General features: G+C 51.1%; 1 protein-coding gene across 1 annotated transcript; it reads left to right on the plus strand.

The window, feature by feature from the left end:
- Window positions 1–5,279: 5,279 nt before the first annotated feature.
- Vsig10l (V-set and immunoglobulin domain containing 10 like) lies at window positions 5,280–15,977 on the plus strand. Its single transcript, XM_028858324.2, is given in 10 exon segments — window positions 5,280–6,689; window positions 6,780–7,598; window positions 8,239–8,532; window positions 8,651–8,935; window positions 9,846–10,100; window positions 10,935–11,213; window positions 11,428–11,724; window positions 12,136–12,249; window positions 12,442–12,596; window positions 14,099–15,977. Coding segments are annotated over 10 exon segments (2,610 nt in total). The 5' UTR covers window positions 5,280–6,649; the 3' UTR covers window positions 14,171–15,977.
- Window positions 15,978–16,057: the final 80 nt, after the last annotated feature.

The raw sequence follows: 16,057 nt of genomic DNA on the forward strand, positions 1-16,057 counted from the left end.
CTGTATATCTTACTTTGCTGCTACCTCTATGTCTGTCTGTCTGGCAGCTGCCTGGATTCTGGCCCTGGGTGTGTACCACTTTCTCCTCTTCTTTCTTCTCTCTTGAGCTAGATTTCTCCTCCTACTTATTCTCTCTGCCTGCCAGCCCTGCTTATTCCTCTCCTGCCTAGCTATTGGTTGTTCAGCTTTTTATTAGACCAATCATGTACCTTAGGCAAGGTGAAACAGCAACACGTCTTTTCATAATTAAACAAATGTAGCATAAACAAATGTTTGCCCGGTTAAAATGATATTCCACAACAGGCCTGTGCTGCTGCCAAGGCCATGTTGATGTCTGTGGTCTATGCTGTCGCCAGAAACCATGTGGAAGTCCATGATCCGTGCTACTGCTGACTGTAAAGGGCAAAAGCTTCTGTTGCAGTGTTATTAATGACTGCAGACTCAGAGTTGAGAATGAGAGACATTGAAGGCCTCTGTGACAACCCCCTTCCCTTCAAAAAGAAGCAGTCTAGACAGGAAGCCATTGGAGAGAGCCCTTAAACTTGTGATAGGGATGCTGGAGTGTAGCTCTTCACAGTTGATGGCTGGTGGGGTGGGGAAGGACTCATTTTCATTACGGGGCTGGCAACGCGGAGTCTGACCATGCTTCAGTGAGTATAGGGCAACACAAATTGGGCTTGGTGTATTTTTTTTCTTTTTTCTTCTTTCTTTCTCTTCTTTTTTGGGGGGAGGCCACAAGTTGGGGGTGGACCTGGGAAGACTGGGAAGTGAGTGTGGTCAGGGTACATTGTGTAAAATTCCCAAATAATCAACAAAAATATTATGTTGGAAAAAAACTCACTTCATCTCAGCACTTTGACCAGTTATGAGTCTCTTCATTAACTGCTGTTCATTGCAGAAAGGCTTCTCTGGCCAAGTGAGAGCAACACTAACCTATGCCAAATCCTCTTTTTAAAATAGATTTATTACTGGGTGTAGTGGTGTGCTCCTTTAATCCCAGCACTCAGGAGACAGAGTGGATCTCGTCTGTGATTTTGAGGCCAGCCTGGTCTACATGTTGAGTTCCAGTATAGTCAGGGCTATAGAGACCCTGTCTCAAAAAGACGTTTGATTACTTTGTTAGGATTCCAGCCACTCCTCCAGCTATATGACCGCACATGCACAGTTCAGTAGCTAGGGTCTTACATCCTACGTAATCCATGCGCTTCATGATTGCACAATGGACGCAGCTCAGTCACGCAATTTGCGCATGCCTGGTGTAGCTCCATCAGCCCACATGCACATGTGCAGGGCGAGGAATCCTTAAAACGCGGGTCACAGACTCCTCCTCTCTCTTCTGCCCTCTCCTCGTCCCCCCTTGCTCCCTTCTCCTCACATGTCTTTCCAACAGGCCTGGCCATGCTCTCCTCTGCCCACCCCCCCATAAAGCTCTGATACTAGGTTTTGTCGTGCCTCATGATCTTTCTTGCATGGTAACAGTGCCGCTTATTTAAAAGCAACATACTTATTTTTAAATTTGATGTGTATGTGTGTGTCTGTGTGCCACATACATGCATGCAGTTACCACAGGCTAGAAGAAAATACTAGATTCCCTGGAACTGGAGTTACAGATGGTTGTGAGCTACCACGTGGGTACTGGGAATTGAACCCAGGTCCTCTGAAAAAGCAGCAAGTGCTCTTAACCTCTGATCCATCTCTCCATTCCCACCTAACCCCCTTTGTGGAGTCAGGGTCTTCCTATATAAGCCAGGCTTGCTTCAGACTCAAGTTCCTCCAACCTCAGTCTCTTCTAATGCTGAGGTTAGAGGCATGCAGTGAAATAAATGCTTGGCAAGCTGGAGCTCTTGACCCAAGCTAACAGTTGCCTAGGGCCTCAGCCAAGGCTGTGGGCCAACAGCCATGACTCCTCCCCAAGGGGCTGCTCCAGAGGTCGCACAGCAAAAGCAGCTGTGTTGCAAGGGTTGTTTTACCACACAGCAAAGTGCACTGCGACAAGTCTGAAAGTGGTCTGGGAACTTCCGCTAAGTCCTCTGGGCATAGCTATCACGGAACTTATTAGATCTAAGGATGGAGTAGAAACCCTACTTTCCCATTCCTTTTTCTCTTACCTCTTTTATTTATATTTATATTATTGTTGGTGGTGAGATAGGGCCTTAGTATTATAATGAATTCCCTCCTTCTGCCTCGAGATTTCTATCAGGTCCAGAACAGATGCTACAAGCAGCTAAGGATTCTAATCTGAGGGATAGCAAATGAATCTAAGCACATTGAGTTCTTTAGTCCATTCACTTGATTCTTCTAGGTCAGTCAGTTTCAGCTCTGTCCTTCCATTCAGCTCCTCTCTGCGCCCAGTTTTCTTGTCCTCATAGTTTTAGTGAGCTCCTATGCTTTTGACCTGACCTTTGTCCTCTGTTCCTTGGCCCTCCGTCTGTATCCTTCCTGGCTCCTTACCCCTGGCCCTGATAAACTCTACAAGAGATCTGCTTTACCCTCTACAGAACCTGTCTTCCTCTTTTCTCTCTGGCTAGCGGTTCTGTGTCTGCCTCTGGAATTCCACTCCAGTCCTTACTGCACCTGGTTATGCAAAAAGCACTATTGTCCTCCGTCAGTCTCTCTGCCATGCCCCTAGGCAAGGAAGGGGATAGATGGTCTGAGCTTCATTTGCACAAGAAACAAAGCTATGCGTCTAGCAGCCTGCTTGTCTCCTAGGCTTGGGGAGGAGGAGTTAGTTGCCTAGAAGTTAAGCAGGTCTGTGAAGCTTAGCTGTTTGCCAAAGGGTCTATAGTATTTCGGCATGCAAGAATTTCATAGCAGAAGACAGCTGAAATATTAAAAACTGGATAACACCAAATATTCCATAATAAATGGCTTGCCTTTTGACAGACCCTTTAATACACAGCTGAATCTCTATAGTATATTCTTGCGGCCCGCAAGAGTATTATCCCAGGCTGACCTGAAACTTGCTATGTAGCCCAGGCTTGTCCTCTGCCTCCTAAGTGCTGGAATTTCAGGTGTGTGCTACCAAGCTAGCTCCATGTGTTTATCTGTTTGGGTTTAGTTCTGGGGATTGAATTCAAGAGTCTTACACTTGCTAGGAATAGCCATGTAAGTTATTCTAGGCAGGGGCTCTACCACTGAACCACACCCCCAGCTCCTCAATAGTGGGTTCTAGGCAGGGTTCTACCTCTGAGCCACACACATTGCCCTTCAAGCAGTTCGTGCTAGGCCAGCACTATATCACCCAGCCACATCCCAGGCCTCTCTGAGTGTTTCACTAAATTGCCCACCCTGGCCTGTAGCACAGGCAGGCTTTGAACTTTTGAACTTGGAACAGGATGTCCTCTTGTTTCAGACTCTCAAGTGCTGGATGGAGTGACAGCTCCCCATGGAACTTAAAAGGTCAAGTGAGAAGCACACGGCTAAAGCTTAAAAGCTAGCATCCACATATGACGGAAAACATACAATGTTTGTCTTGCTGGGCTACCTCACTCAGGATGACTGTTTCCAGCTCCCTTCATTTACTTACTGTTAGGATTCTGCCCCCACACCAGCTACATGACTGCACATGCGCGGTACAGGAGCTGAGCAAGGGGTCTTGCATCTTACATCATCAATGCACGCTGGTGATTACGTGTGCACAGCGTGGTCATGCAATCAAATCAGTGCATGTGGTGTAGCTCTGTATGCCTACCTGCACATGTGCACAGGAATCCTTAGAGTCAGACAGGACCCGCCCCCCTCCTCTCTACTCTGCTCTCCCCCGCCCCCTGCTCTCGGCATGTGCTTCTTCCCCTGGCCTGGTTCTTTTGTCCCCCAGCCCCCTCCTCCTAATAAAGCTCTTATACTGGATTTTGTCGTGGTTCATGCCACATGACCTTTCCGAACAGTAACTAGTGTCGCTTATCATTTTTAACACCTACAACTTTCATAATTTCATTTTTCTGAGCAGCTGAATTGTCTTCCAATGTGTAAATGTATTTTCATTATCCGTTTATCTAAATGGGAAATGTATATCACACCCCTCCTCTTAATGCTCAAGGATCTGTTCAGAAGAGGGGGTGCAAGGACTGTAAGAGCAAAAAGTGGTGGATGACTGCTGTGGGATGATTTGTATGTCCTGTGGGAGCCCTTCTTGGGTTCCTTGTGGCGTTACCCAGCAGGTCCGTATAGAGGATGATTAGGACCATGGGCCTGAGTGCAGGTGTTTGAGATGGTCTGCACTTGGCTGTGCTGGGGGATGGTCTGTATGTCAAGTTGTTCTGATTGGTTAATAAATAAAACCTGATCGGCCGTGGCTAGGCAGGAAAGATAGGCGGGACTAACAGAGAGGAGAAATAAAAGGACAGAAAGGCAGAAGGAGACGCTGCAGCCGCCGCCATGACCAGCAGCATGTGAAGACGCTGGTAAGCCACGAGCCACGTGGCAAGATATAGATTTCTAGAAATGGGTTACTTAAAGATATAAGAAAAGTTAGCAAGAATGGGTTACTTAAAGATATAAGAAAAGTTAGCAAGAATGGGTTACTTAAAGATATAAGCACAGTTAGCAAGAAGCCTGCCACGGCCATACAGTTTGTAAGCTATATAAGTCTCTGTGTTTACTTGGTTGGGTCTGAGCGGCTGTGGGACTGGCGGGTGACAGAGATTTGTCCTGACTGTGGGAAAGGCGGGAAAACTCAAGCTACAGATGACTCCAAAGAAGCAGCATTTTCCAGGCACAACAGGACTGATGCACATATGAACCCCAAGAGACTGTGAACGGTATGCACAAAGACCTGTCCAAGTTCAAGCCAGGCAAAATCCCTGCACGGATAATAGGAAATGGACACAAATCTTTACCCCTAGCCAAGAAGCTATTTGAAATTGATGACCTGGAGAGGGAAAATCAGTCTTCTTCAATGGTACAACACTGTATATATCAACCATATCCCAGGGCAGGCCCCATGGTCAAGCATAGTCAGCCAACACAAAATGGACTCTGTGCTATATTTTATTTTACTTTATTTTATGAGAGAGAAAGAATATGAAGATGAGTGAGTAAGAAGGTTGGAAAAGATCTGGAAGAAGTTGGAGACAGGAAAAGATATAAAAATATATTAAATTCTCAAAGAATAAATTAAAACATCAATATTATTATTATTATCATTAATTTATTTGTTTTTGTTTGTTTGTTTTGATACAAGGTCTCTCTACTGTCCTGGAACTCCAAGATAGCTTCGAACTCACTGAGGTCTGCCTGCCTCGACATCCCAAGTGCTGGGATTAAAGGCGTGTGCCACCATGCCCAACAAAACAATATTTTTTTTTCAGTTTTCTGACATAGCAAAGAGCTGTATGTGATACATAGAGCGTGCTCAGTGCATTCAGACCAGGCCTCCCACCAGCACTGTGAGCACTAAGTCTCATATGTTCAGAGCTAAGCAGAGGCCTAAAGCCTATCAAGGGGGATTAGGAAAGCTTTCTGAAGGACTAAGCAGTCTGACCAGCCTCTCCTCCTGGCTGTGTAACCTCCCACAGGAAATCTGACCTCTCTGCATCATCATCTCTTGGCCTGGCAAATGAGGACCAAACATCCTGCTCAGGACATTCAGAAGAAATCATCCTGATGATAACGCACAGATAGAATTTAGCATAGTTCCTGGCTGGACTTAGGTTGCCATTATTATTGTAGCTTTTAATGAGGTGAGACCTGAAGGACCAGTTATGAGGCACTGACTGGAGAGGGAAAGAGCATTCCAGGTAGAGGGAAAGACTGCTTGCAAAGGCTGGGAGGTGAGTACCCATCAGAAGAGCACCATGTTCAGGGGGATAAGGGATGGAGTGCAGAGAAGTGGGTGGGGCCTGCCTGTAAGAATGTCTGCAGAGGATGCTGTGGAGCCAGGCAAAGCTGTCACATGGAGGGAAGGGTCAGCTGGCCAGGGAGGGGTCCTAACTAGAGTAGGAGATTGCAGGAAGTAGGTGGGGGATGTAGGCAAAGATGATAAGGTCTGAGCAGTAGGCACCAAGAGGAGAAAATGGGGAGAGGAATCTAGGTAGCGTCAGAGATTGATGGAAGTGCCGAGGGGAAGCCAGTGGGAAGGGTCCCCAGCCTTTGCACAGGTGATGGAGCCATCCCAAAAGTATTGGTCAGAGGGGAGATGCTGAGTTTAGCAGGTGCTGGGCAATGGAAATTGAGTTCTGGGTCTCGGGGAGATGGTCTCGACAGAGACATCAACTGGTGACTTGATTCTGAGGACATCAGGGAGTCACAGAAAGGGCCAGGGTCAGAGAAGAAGCTTCAGGTAAGACAGAGTGGAAAGCAAGAAACCTGAGCCAGGCAGGGAGTTCACAGGAAGGGCTTTGATTTCTTAGACACTCCTGAAGGAAGTCTTCCTGCATGGTGTCCACAGTTCCAGCTGAGAGTCCACCTTCCCCTCAGGGTGAGGAGTGGAGGATCATTCTAGGCCTCTCCATACATCTTCTGATGGACACGAAGGGTGGGGTGGGTCACAGCCACTATATCATGCCAGGGGACCCTGGCACCTCCCACAGGTCTGTCTTCCTTCCCCACCCAGGAAGCTAAGCTGCCATTCCTGCTGGACTTGTCAGACCTGGGACGATGCAAGCTGTGGATCTCGGCGTAGTGTCCTTTCCAGAGTGCGACCATCACCATGGGCCTCCCGTGGACTCTGCTGCTCTCGCTGCTCCTGGGTAAGTTCCCTGTGCCCCCCGCCCCCCACCCCCAGCAGCCTGCTCCCTAGCAGTCTCTCAATGCTGCCCCCTCCCTCCTCTCCTCTGCAGCATTCAGATCAGGGCTCCTCGCCCTCTAGCCAGCTTCTAGACCTCAGCGACCCTCTGCCTCCTCCTCAGACTCAGGGGGCTCTTCTCAGGACTTTGTTTCAAAAGTCTCCAGCCAGCCCCCCAGCCAGAACTTTCCAGATCAGCCTCCAGGGTCAGAAGCCTCTGCTGGAATCCCTGATTCCAACTGGTTTCCTTGGGGGCTGAATGCAAGCCATGTTCCTGGGTCATTCTGGACTAATGTGTCTTCTGGGGGACAATATCTGAGTCCTGATGTCAACTTCTCTAAAATCCCTGCTTCCCAAGTGGCTTTTGATGGTTTCAATTCTCAAGATCCTGCTAAAGACCCCAGGCCTTCCTTCTCTGTTCAAGTCCCAGGCACCAAAGTACCCAGCAAGGCCCCAGGTTCAAAGCCACCCCTGGAGCATCACAATCTTGAACTTTCTGCCCAGAACCCTGAATCCAAAGTTTCTTCGGAGACTCACCAGGCTGCAAGTTTCCCCCAGCAGGTGGGGGGACCCCTTGCTGTGCTAGTGGGAACCACCATCAAGCTCCCTCTGACTCCAGTCCCCAGCCCCAGGCCTCCTGCCCCTCTGGTGGTCTGGCGCCGGGGCTCCAAGGTACTGGCAGCTGGGGGCCTGGGGTCACAAGCTCCACTGATCAGTCTGGACCCCATGCATCAAGCCCGCTTGAGATTTGACCAGATTCGAGGGGGTCTGGAGCTCACCTCTGCACGGCTGGATGATGCAGGCGTGTACACAGTTGAGGTCATCAGAGGAGGAGTCTCCCAACAGATTCGGGAGTTCACGGTGGGTGTATATGGTAAGTGGGCCCTGAGGTGCCGAGCACAAGCTGCAGAGCCTGCTCTCCTCACAGACATCTGCGCAAAGCTGGTCGTGTAAATATGCTTCCTTCCCAGGGAAAGAGCCTGGGAGTGGGGATAGGAGCCAAGACAGGGACCAGACCCCACCTTGTCTGAGGGAGGAGGTCTGGGTCTGGACTCCTGGGTCTGGACTCCTAAGTCTGAGAACGGAGGCCTGAAGCCTAGACCCCTGGATCTAAGGGAGGAGGGCTAGTGGAAGAGACCTGTGGTCTGGAGTCCTGGGTCTGAAGGAGGATTGAAGTCTGGACCCCTGGGTCTCAGGGAGGAGGACTGGGGTCTGAATCTCTGGGACTGAGGGATAAGATTGGGGTCTGGACCACTGGGTCTGAAAGAGGGCTGGAGTCTGGACTCCTGGGACTGATGGAATAGGATTGGAGTTTGGACACCCAAGTCTGAGGTCTACATCTCTAGATCGGAGGGAGGAGGACTGGGGTCTTTAATTTGAGGGAGGAGGGCTGACAGCTCGAACTCCTGGTGCAGTTAGGGGAGCGAGGAAGGGCTGAGGAGGGCTTGGGGCAAAGGGAGGGAGTTCTGGTGTATGGACTCTCCGACTCATCAGAGCCCGTTCTGGATCTCCAGAGCCCTTACCCCAGTTGTCGGTACAGCCCAGGGCTCCAGAGACAGAGGAGGGGGCAGCCGAGCTGAGTCTGCGCTGCGTAGGGTGGAATCCAGGTAGTGGGGAGCTAAGTTGGAGCAGAGACGGACGTGCCCTGGAGACCCCAGGCCCTGAAGGCGCAGAGCCACCTCGCATCCGCGCAGAACGGGACCAGCTGCTCATCTCACGTCCGGTACGCAGCGACCACGCCCGGTACACCTGCCGTGTCCGCAGCCCCTTTGGCCACACCGAGGCTGCAGCTGACGTCAGTGTCTTCTGTGAGTGCGGGGCGTGTCTCCAGTGAGGATTCGAGTCTTGAGTCCCCGGGGAGAAGTGGGCTCAGGGTCTGTGACTCCTTTACAGTTCCCCTCCTCCTTGTCTCGCCCCCCACTTAAGACGGCCCGGATGCTCCGGTCATCAAGGTCTTCTCCGACCGCGATGCCGTTCCTGAGCTCTACGTTACTGCGGGCAGCAATGTCACCTTGCACTGCTCGGCCCCCTCGCGGCCGTCTGCGGACATTGCATGGAGTCTGGCAGACCCCACAGAGGCCGCAGTGCCTGCGGGGCCTCGCCTCCTGCTGCCGTCGGTGGGGCCAGGCCACGCCGGCGCTTACGCCTGCATCGCTGCGAACCCCCGCACCGGCCGCCGCAGGCGCTCGGTGCTCAATCTCACTGTGGCGGGTAAGAGCTGTGGGTCCATCCAGCAGGGAGAGCGGAAGCACGTGGAGGCTGGGGTGTCAGGGCAGGGAGGAGACAGCAAAGAGAAGGGCAGAGTAGGAGGCGTGCCCTCCAGAGGGGGAGGATCCAACAAGGAGGAGCTGGGACAGTGAGGGTGGGCGCGGCTGCTGGAGAAGAAGCCGAGCTAGCAGAGAGGAATGGGGAATAGCTGTTGATGGGCGTGACTTCCAGGAAGGGGAGGAGCTAGTAAGCAGTTTCTGAGAAAACCTCAAGTAAGCTTGGCCACCAGGGAAAGAGTAAAGCTAGCCAGGAAGGTACAGACAGGGACATTCGTGAGGTGGGATAACCTGGAGAGGAGCGCCATCATCAGGGCAGAGCAGAAACGTAATGGTGGGACGGGACAAAGGGCTTGTCCAGCGGGAGGAGGAGAGACAACCTAGGTGGGCGTGGATGGTAGGAGGAGGGATATCTGAGAGTAGAACACCCACCAGTTGCTAATGGGTGGGACAAAATGGCACAAGGATACACGTGCTTAGGCTGGGGCCGACGGGTGTGCAGATTGCCGGTTGAAGGGGTGAGGATACCAAGGAGAAGGAGAAGAGCCAGCAGGAGGAGAGGGTGGGCGGTCCTGAGAGAGGATTCCCAATCCAGTGAGCAGCGAAGTTAAATGGCAGAGCTAGATTCGAAAGAGAAGGGATGAGCTACCTAGGCTGGTAAGTAGGATCAGCGAAGGTTGAAGTTATCTGCAAAGGCAGAGGGAGGGAGTCACAAAGGGGTCAGTGCACGCGGGAGGGCGGAGCTATCGAGGAAAAGAGGCGGAGAGAAACCTAGAGAAGGAGTGGGGCATCCCGCATAGTGGTGGAACTGGAGAAGATGAAAGGACTGAGGCTGGATGATCTCTCCTCCGTGGCAGATCTGCCCCCCGGGGCTCCACAGTGCTCAGTGGAAGGGGGTCCCGCGGACCGGAGCCTCCGCTTTCGCTGCTCCTGGCCCGGTGGGGTCCCTGCCGCCTCTCTGCAGTTCCAGGGTCTCCCCGAAGGCGTCCGTGCAGGGCCGGTGCCATCTGCACTCACGGTGGCTGTCCCCGCCCGCCCGGAGCTCAGCGGCGTCGCAGTCACCTGTATGGCCCGCCACCTGGTGGCGACACGCACCTGCACGATCATCCCGGGTGAGAGGGGCTGGGCCTCCTTGCTATCTTTAAGGGAAGTGGGTGACTTTTTCTTTGGTCCTTTAGGGTTTGAGGAAAGGACCAAAAAGAACTTTTCTTATTTTTCGAAAGCCAAACTTCACTTTCTTTGGGAGTTGGGTCTCTCCTTCCATCATGTAAGTCTCAGGGATAGAACTCAGGTCGCCAGGCTTGCTGGCAATTGCCTTTATCTGCTAAGCCATTTCCTGAGACCTCAGACTTGACTTTTCTTTGAACCTGGAGGAGAAGCAAAGTTTTGTCCTATACTTCAGGGTGGGAAGCCAGCAGGAACAGGGTGTTCCATCCCGAACCCCTGGGCTCAGAAAAAGGGCTGTCGTCTTCCCAGGTATCCAGAGAGAGAAAAGTAATGGATAGCTAACAGTAATGAGTTTCCCAGCCTAGGATCCTATGGTATGTGTTCAGTAAATGTATGCCGAAGAAGCTGGAGAGTGAATGAATAGGTGGAGGAGATGATACAATGGGAAAAGGCACTTGCCACCAAGCCTGGTGACCTGGGTTTGGTCCCCAGAACCCTAGTGGTGAATGGCTAGAACCAACTCCCAGCCATTGTCCTCTGATCTCTGCATACTTTCAGTGGTGGACACACACAATAGATAAAACAAACAAAAACAAATAAAGAAAGAAAGAAAAGAAAAACTCAAAAATGAATAAATGAATGAATATGCAGAATGTGACCTCTGGTCACAGAGCAGGAGGGGACATTTGCCACCTTTTGCTTTAACAAAGGACATAGAACTTGGTTATTCACATTCAGTAAGGTCTTGTTTCTCTTAACTGGGCTTCTTCCACCAACAGAAGCCCCCCAGGAAGTGCTGCTCCAGTCAGTAGTGGAGGAGACAGAGCCAGGGGATGTGGTGGTAGCACTGGAGGTCACTGGCTGTCCCCCACCCTCAAGAGCATCCTGGGCCCGGGAAGGACGGCCCTTGGCTTCAGGAGGTGGGGGTCGACTGCGGCTTAGTCAGGATGGCCGGAAGCTCCTCATCAGCAACTTCAACCTGGATTGGGACCTGGGGAACTACTCTGTGCTATGCAGCAGTGCACTGGGCGCTGGAGGCAACCAGATCACCCTTGCTGGTGAGCTCCAGCCAAACCCAGACGTTCAGAAACCAGTCCTCCTCCCTCAGACCCGGATGTCCACGCTCTAACCGTCCTTTCCCAGACCCAGGGGTCCAGAACTTAGCCCTCTCCCTCAGACCCAGTGGTCCAGATCATAGCCCTCCTCCCTCAGTTCCAGCCCTCCTCACTGTCTCCCGCCAGATCCTCAGTATCTAGTGTCTTTCCTTTCCAGGGCCCTCCATTTCCTCGTGGAGGCTGCAGAGAGCCCAAGACGCCGCAGTGCTCACCTGGGATGTGGAGCGAGGCACCCTGCTCACTGGCTTTCACATCCAGGCATGGACAGACGGCTCTGACCTGGATAGAGTCACCATGAGCAGGGACTGGGTCTCCCTGCTCGTTCTGGGCCCTCAGGAACGGTCAGCCATCGTGCCGCTCCCTCCTCGGAACCCTGGGACCTGGACCTTTCGCATCTTGCCCATCTTGGGGTCTCTGCCAGGGACCCCATCTCAAAGCCGGGTCTACCAAGCGGGTAAGTTGGGCTGTGGTACCTTTTCCTGCCTTCCTCTCAACACCTGACCAGCCATTCTTAGGTTTTACATCGACCCTCCGCTTCTGTTAGTGTTGGGGGCGGGGCGGGGGGCTCCTGTGACAAGGTCCTACTACCTGGTTGGCTTGAAACAATAAGCGTCTCTTCCCTCATGTCTCTTTTTAAATTTTATTTATTTGATTGTTAGTTTATTTATGTACATGTGACATGATGTGTGTGTGGAGTTCAAAGAAAACCCTGAGTGAGTTGGTTCTGTCCTTTTGCCATGAGAGTTCCAGGGACTGAACTCGGATTTCATGGGTCTTCCTGAGAAGGATGAGTTGGGGGTACAGACAAACTTAAGTGCATCCCTGGATCCTGCTTCCTTGTCTCCCTTTGGTGTGTGTCTTCCAGATTCTGCCCTGAGTCCCGGGGCCATCGCTGGCATCGTCCTTGGCTCTCTGTTGGGCTTGGCGCTGCTGGCTGGCCTTCTCCTCCTGTGTATCTGCTGCCTGAGGCATTTCCCAGGTGAGTGAGGACCTAGGAAGAGGCAGCTGGGGCCAGCTTGGAGCTTTCCTAGGCCAAAGCTTAGGCATGGCAATCAATGCGTTAAATAACAGTCCCATCGCCCTATCACCCTCCGGGGACAGCTTCCATTCCTACTGACCAGGGTGGCATGTTGGAGCAATCAGTCATGTGTTTCCTGTCATCCTCTCATAGGAAGGACTTCTGTGAAAAAGCAGCACCCCCTGACCTTGCCTCCTGTGCTTACCCCGCCAGGAAAAAAGGTGCAGAATTTGACCCCAGTGCAGACCCCACGGCCACTGCCCATCAAAAGCCAGCTGCAGAGCCCTCACCCAGTCAAGGCCCAACAAGTGAGTGTGGGTGTTGTTTCCTCCTGCCATGGGGCTCAAGGAGCTTCCTGGAAGAGGAGGATATTCTAATTCTAGTGTTTTCTAGTGTCTTTCTTCATGACTTATAAAGTGTCCTAGTTAGGGTTACTATTGCTGTGATGAAACACCATGACCAAAACAACATGGAGAGGAAAAGGTTTATTTGGCTTACACTTTTGAATCTCAGTTCTTCATCAGAGGAAGTCAGGACAGCAACTTCCACAGGGCAGGAACCCGGGGGCAGGAGATGATGCAGAGGTCATGGAGGGGTGCTGCTTACTGGCTTGCTCAGTCTGCTTGCTTATAGAACCCAGGACCACCAGCCCAGGGGTAGCCGAACCCACAATGGACTGGGCCTTCCCAGGTTAATCGCTAATTAAGAATCTACCCCACAGACTTGCCTGCAGCCCTAGCTTATGGAGGCATTTTCTCAATCGAAGTTCCCATCTCTCAGATGACGCTAGCCTGTGTCACACTGACATAAAACTAGCCAGCACACAAAGGTTGATAAAAATTGTTCCATTTATGTATTGTTTGATTGCTTGGCAACAGGGCCTGACTATGTATCCCAGGCTATATAACTAGGATCCTCCAGCCTCTACCTCTTATGTTCAGTAGTCATCACATCTGGCTAATGCAGATCTGGGGATGGGACCCAGGTATTCCAGGCAGACGCTAGTTACAGCCCCGCACCTCATGCTTTGCTTTGTTTTGAATACCGATAACTGGACTTCCTGCTCAGCTCTTATGTATACCAAAAGAATAGACATTCCAATTTATCTTCCAAAGTAGAGTGAGATGCAACTTCTGTTTCCCATAGAAATTATTCCAGACTTCCATTTTTAAACTCTGAGGTAGACGGAATTTCCTTGTTTTCCTGTAAAAGTTTAACTGTTGAATGCCTTAGCTCTCCCAAGGGTGGCTGAACAGTTTTCATTGGCACATGGAGGGTCCACACCTGTAGTCATAGTGACTGGAAAGCTGAGCAGGAGGATCACTGCAAATTCAAGGTTATCTTGGGTGATACAGCAGGACCCTGTCTCAGACAGACAGAAAAGAAAAACAAAAACAGAAACAAACAAACAAAAAACCACAAACTAAAAACAAAACAAAAAAAAAGAGAGAGAAATAAAAGGAAGGGGGGAGGAGAAGAAGAAGGGACTCAACTAGTCTTCTTTAAGATTTATTTATTTTTATTTTATGTGTGTGTTTTGCCTGCATGTGTGTCTGTGCACCACAAGCATGCGGTGCTCTCAGGGGCCAGAAGAGGGCGTCATATCCCCCAGAACTGGAATTACAAACCGTTGTGAGCTAGATGATAGGAATTTAACCCAGGTCCTCTGCAAAAGCAATAAGTGCCCTTACCCACTGAGCCATCTCTCCAGCCCCTCAGCTAGTTTCTGAAAGGCTCGGGCTATAGGTGGAAGGTTAGGTGGTACCCAGGGTACCCCCTGAAGTTGCCTCCTCCCCTGTCTCTCTTCCAGGTCATCAGCCCCAGTCCAGCTTACTGTCCAGGTGGCAGCCCATGGACTGTTCGGGCAGCCACCCAGGTATGACAAAAGCTGGTGGCCCACTCTCCATGAAGTGTTTTGGGGTACAGTTTCCTGCTTTGTTCCAGCAGCATGGGGCCTACTGTGACTGAGGATTGGACTCTAAGGGTGGGACATCCTGTCCCCCTCTTGTCTCAGAAGACTCAACCTGTACTTTTGCATCTGAGAACGTCAGTGTGACTCTGGGGATAGATAGGAGAGCCGCCTACAGAAGGGCGAATGGCGGTTGGCGGAAACTCAGATACTCTGACGTGTAGGGCCTGCTCTTCAGCTCCAAGCTGGAAGGGGAGCCTAGCCACAGCTTCTGCAACGGTCTGCTACCTTCTGCTGCCTCCTCCAGGCCTCACCCCTTCAGCTTTCAGAGACTCCCATCATCCACATGAGATCATGCACGCATCCCATGCCCCGCTTCCTCCCCCATCTCTTGATTTCCTTTTTGCTTTGTTTTGTGACTCAGAGTCTCATGGAGCCCAGGCTGGCTTCAGACTTGTTAGATAGCCCAGACTGACCCTGACCTCATGATTCTCCGGCCCCAGTCCCCCAAGTGCTGGGACTGCAGGCGTGGGCCACCACACACACCTTTCTTTCTTTCTGTTGTTTTTTGTTTGTTTGTTTGTTTGTTTGTTTTTGAGAAAGGACCTCATAACGTAGACCTGGTTGGCCTCACACTCCCCAGTCTTCCTGCTGAGATGGCAGCCATGCACTACCATGGCTTCTCTCTCTCTTCTCTCTCAAATTTCTCTCCGGCTGTACATAGTGTTTAGACATCATTCAGTCTCTGCATTCTAACCTCTGAGGCCTGTGGTTTGGCCTCTGCCAACCCCTGTGACTTGTCCTCCCAAGGCTACTCCTCCGTAGGCCTTCTGCCAACCACACTTCCCCCGGCCTCCAACTCTTTGTCCCTAGAGTTCTCTCTGCCTGGACACTTCTCTTTCCCATGTCATTGATTTATCAAGGCTTGAAGTAGCCACTGGCACTCAGAAAGACCCCCCCCTCCCCTGCCTTCAATGTGAGTGAAGTTCCACAGTCCCCAGCTTCCCTCCAGTCCTGTAAGTGTACAATGACAGATGTCAGGAAGTTTCCCTCTCTGAACTGATAGCTCAGTGAGGCACACACCACACTTTTATCCCAGCAGAAACAGAGCCTGGCACACAGCAGGCACGCAATAAATACTGTGGACTGATGGAATATTCGAGTGCCCGTGAAGAGCTGCTGCTGTTGCTGCTATCCTTGGCAAGATATGTCTTCCTTTTTCAACAAGAGTGCTCACGGGAAATTTAGAGCTGCAGCAGTGAGGAATCTTAGGCTGCAAGCAGCAACATATAGAGCCAGGCATCACGGTCCAAGGTAATACAAACACTTGGGAGCTTGAGGTAGGAAGACCACATGCTCAAGGTCAGTGTTTCAGAGGGAGACCTTGTCTCAAAACACCAAGGACTTGGCATGTGATTCCATAGTAGAGCAGCTGCCTAGAATCCCTCAGCGACGGATGAGAATGTGGCTCCATGGTAGAGCTCCTGTCTAGAATCTCCCAGTGAGGATTAAATACTGGGTTCAGTCTCTAATACTATATGTACAAAGGGGGAGAAAAATCAAGATTTTGTATTTTTTTATCACTGCCAACAGAAAGTATGATACCAATTAGCTTATACAAACACAGGCTTTACTCCTTATGTGTGGGTGAGTGGGCTTCAGGCAGGGTTTGATCCAGCTGCTCTACCCTTTCCTCACTGCTACGCCCCATAACACCCCCTCCACATAATAAAGCTACACTGCATGCTCAGGCTCTGAGACTGAGCCCCCTTGACCAGCAGAAGAGCCTCCCTTCCTGGAGACAATGCGCCTTCTTGTTAGCATCATTGGGTCATGTGCCCATCTCTGAGCCAACATGGA

This window comes from Peromyscus leucopus, chromosome 1 (assembly GCF_004664715.2).
Source record: "Peromyscus leucopus breed LL Stock chromosome 1, UCI_PerLeu_2.1, whole genome shotgun sequence".
Classification (NCBI taxonomy): domain Eukaryota; kingdom Metazoa; phylum Chordata; class Mammalia; order Rodentia; family Cricetidae; genus Peromyscus; species Peromyscus leucopus.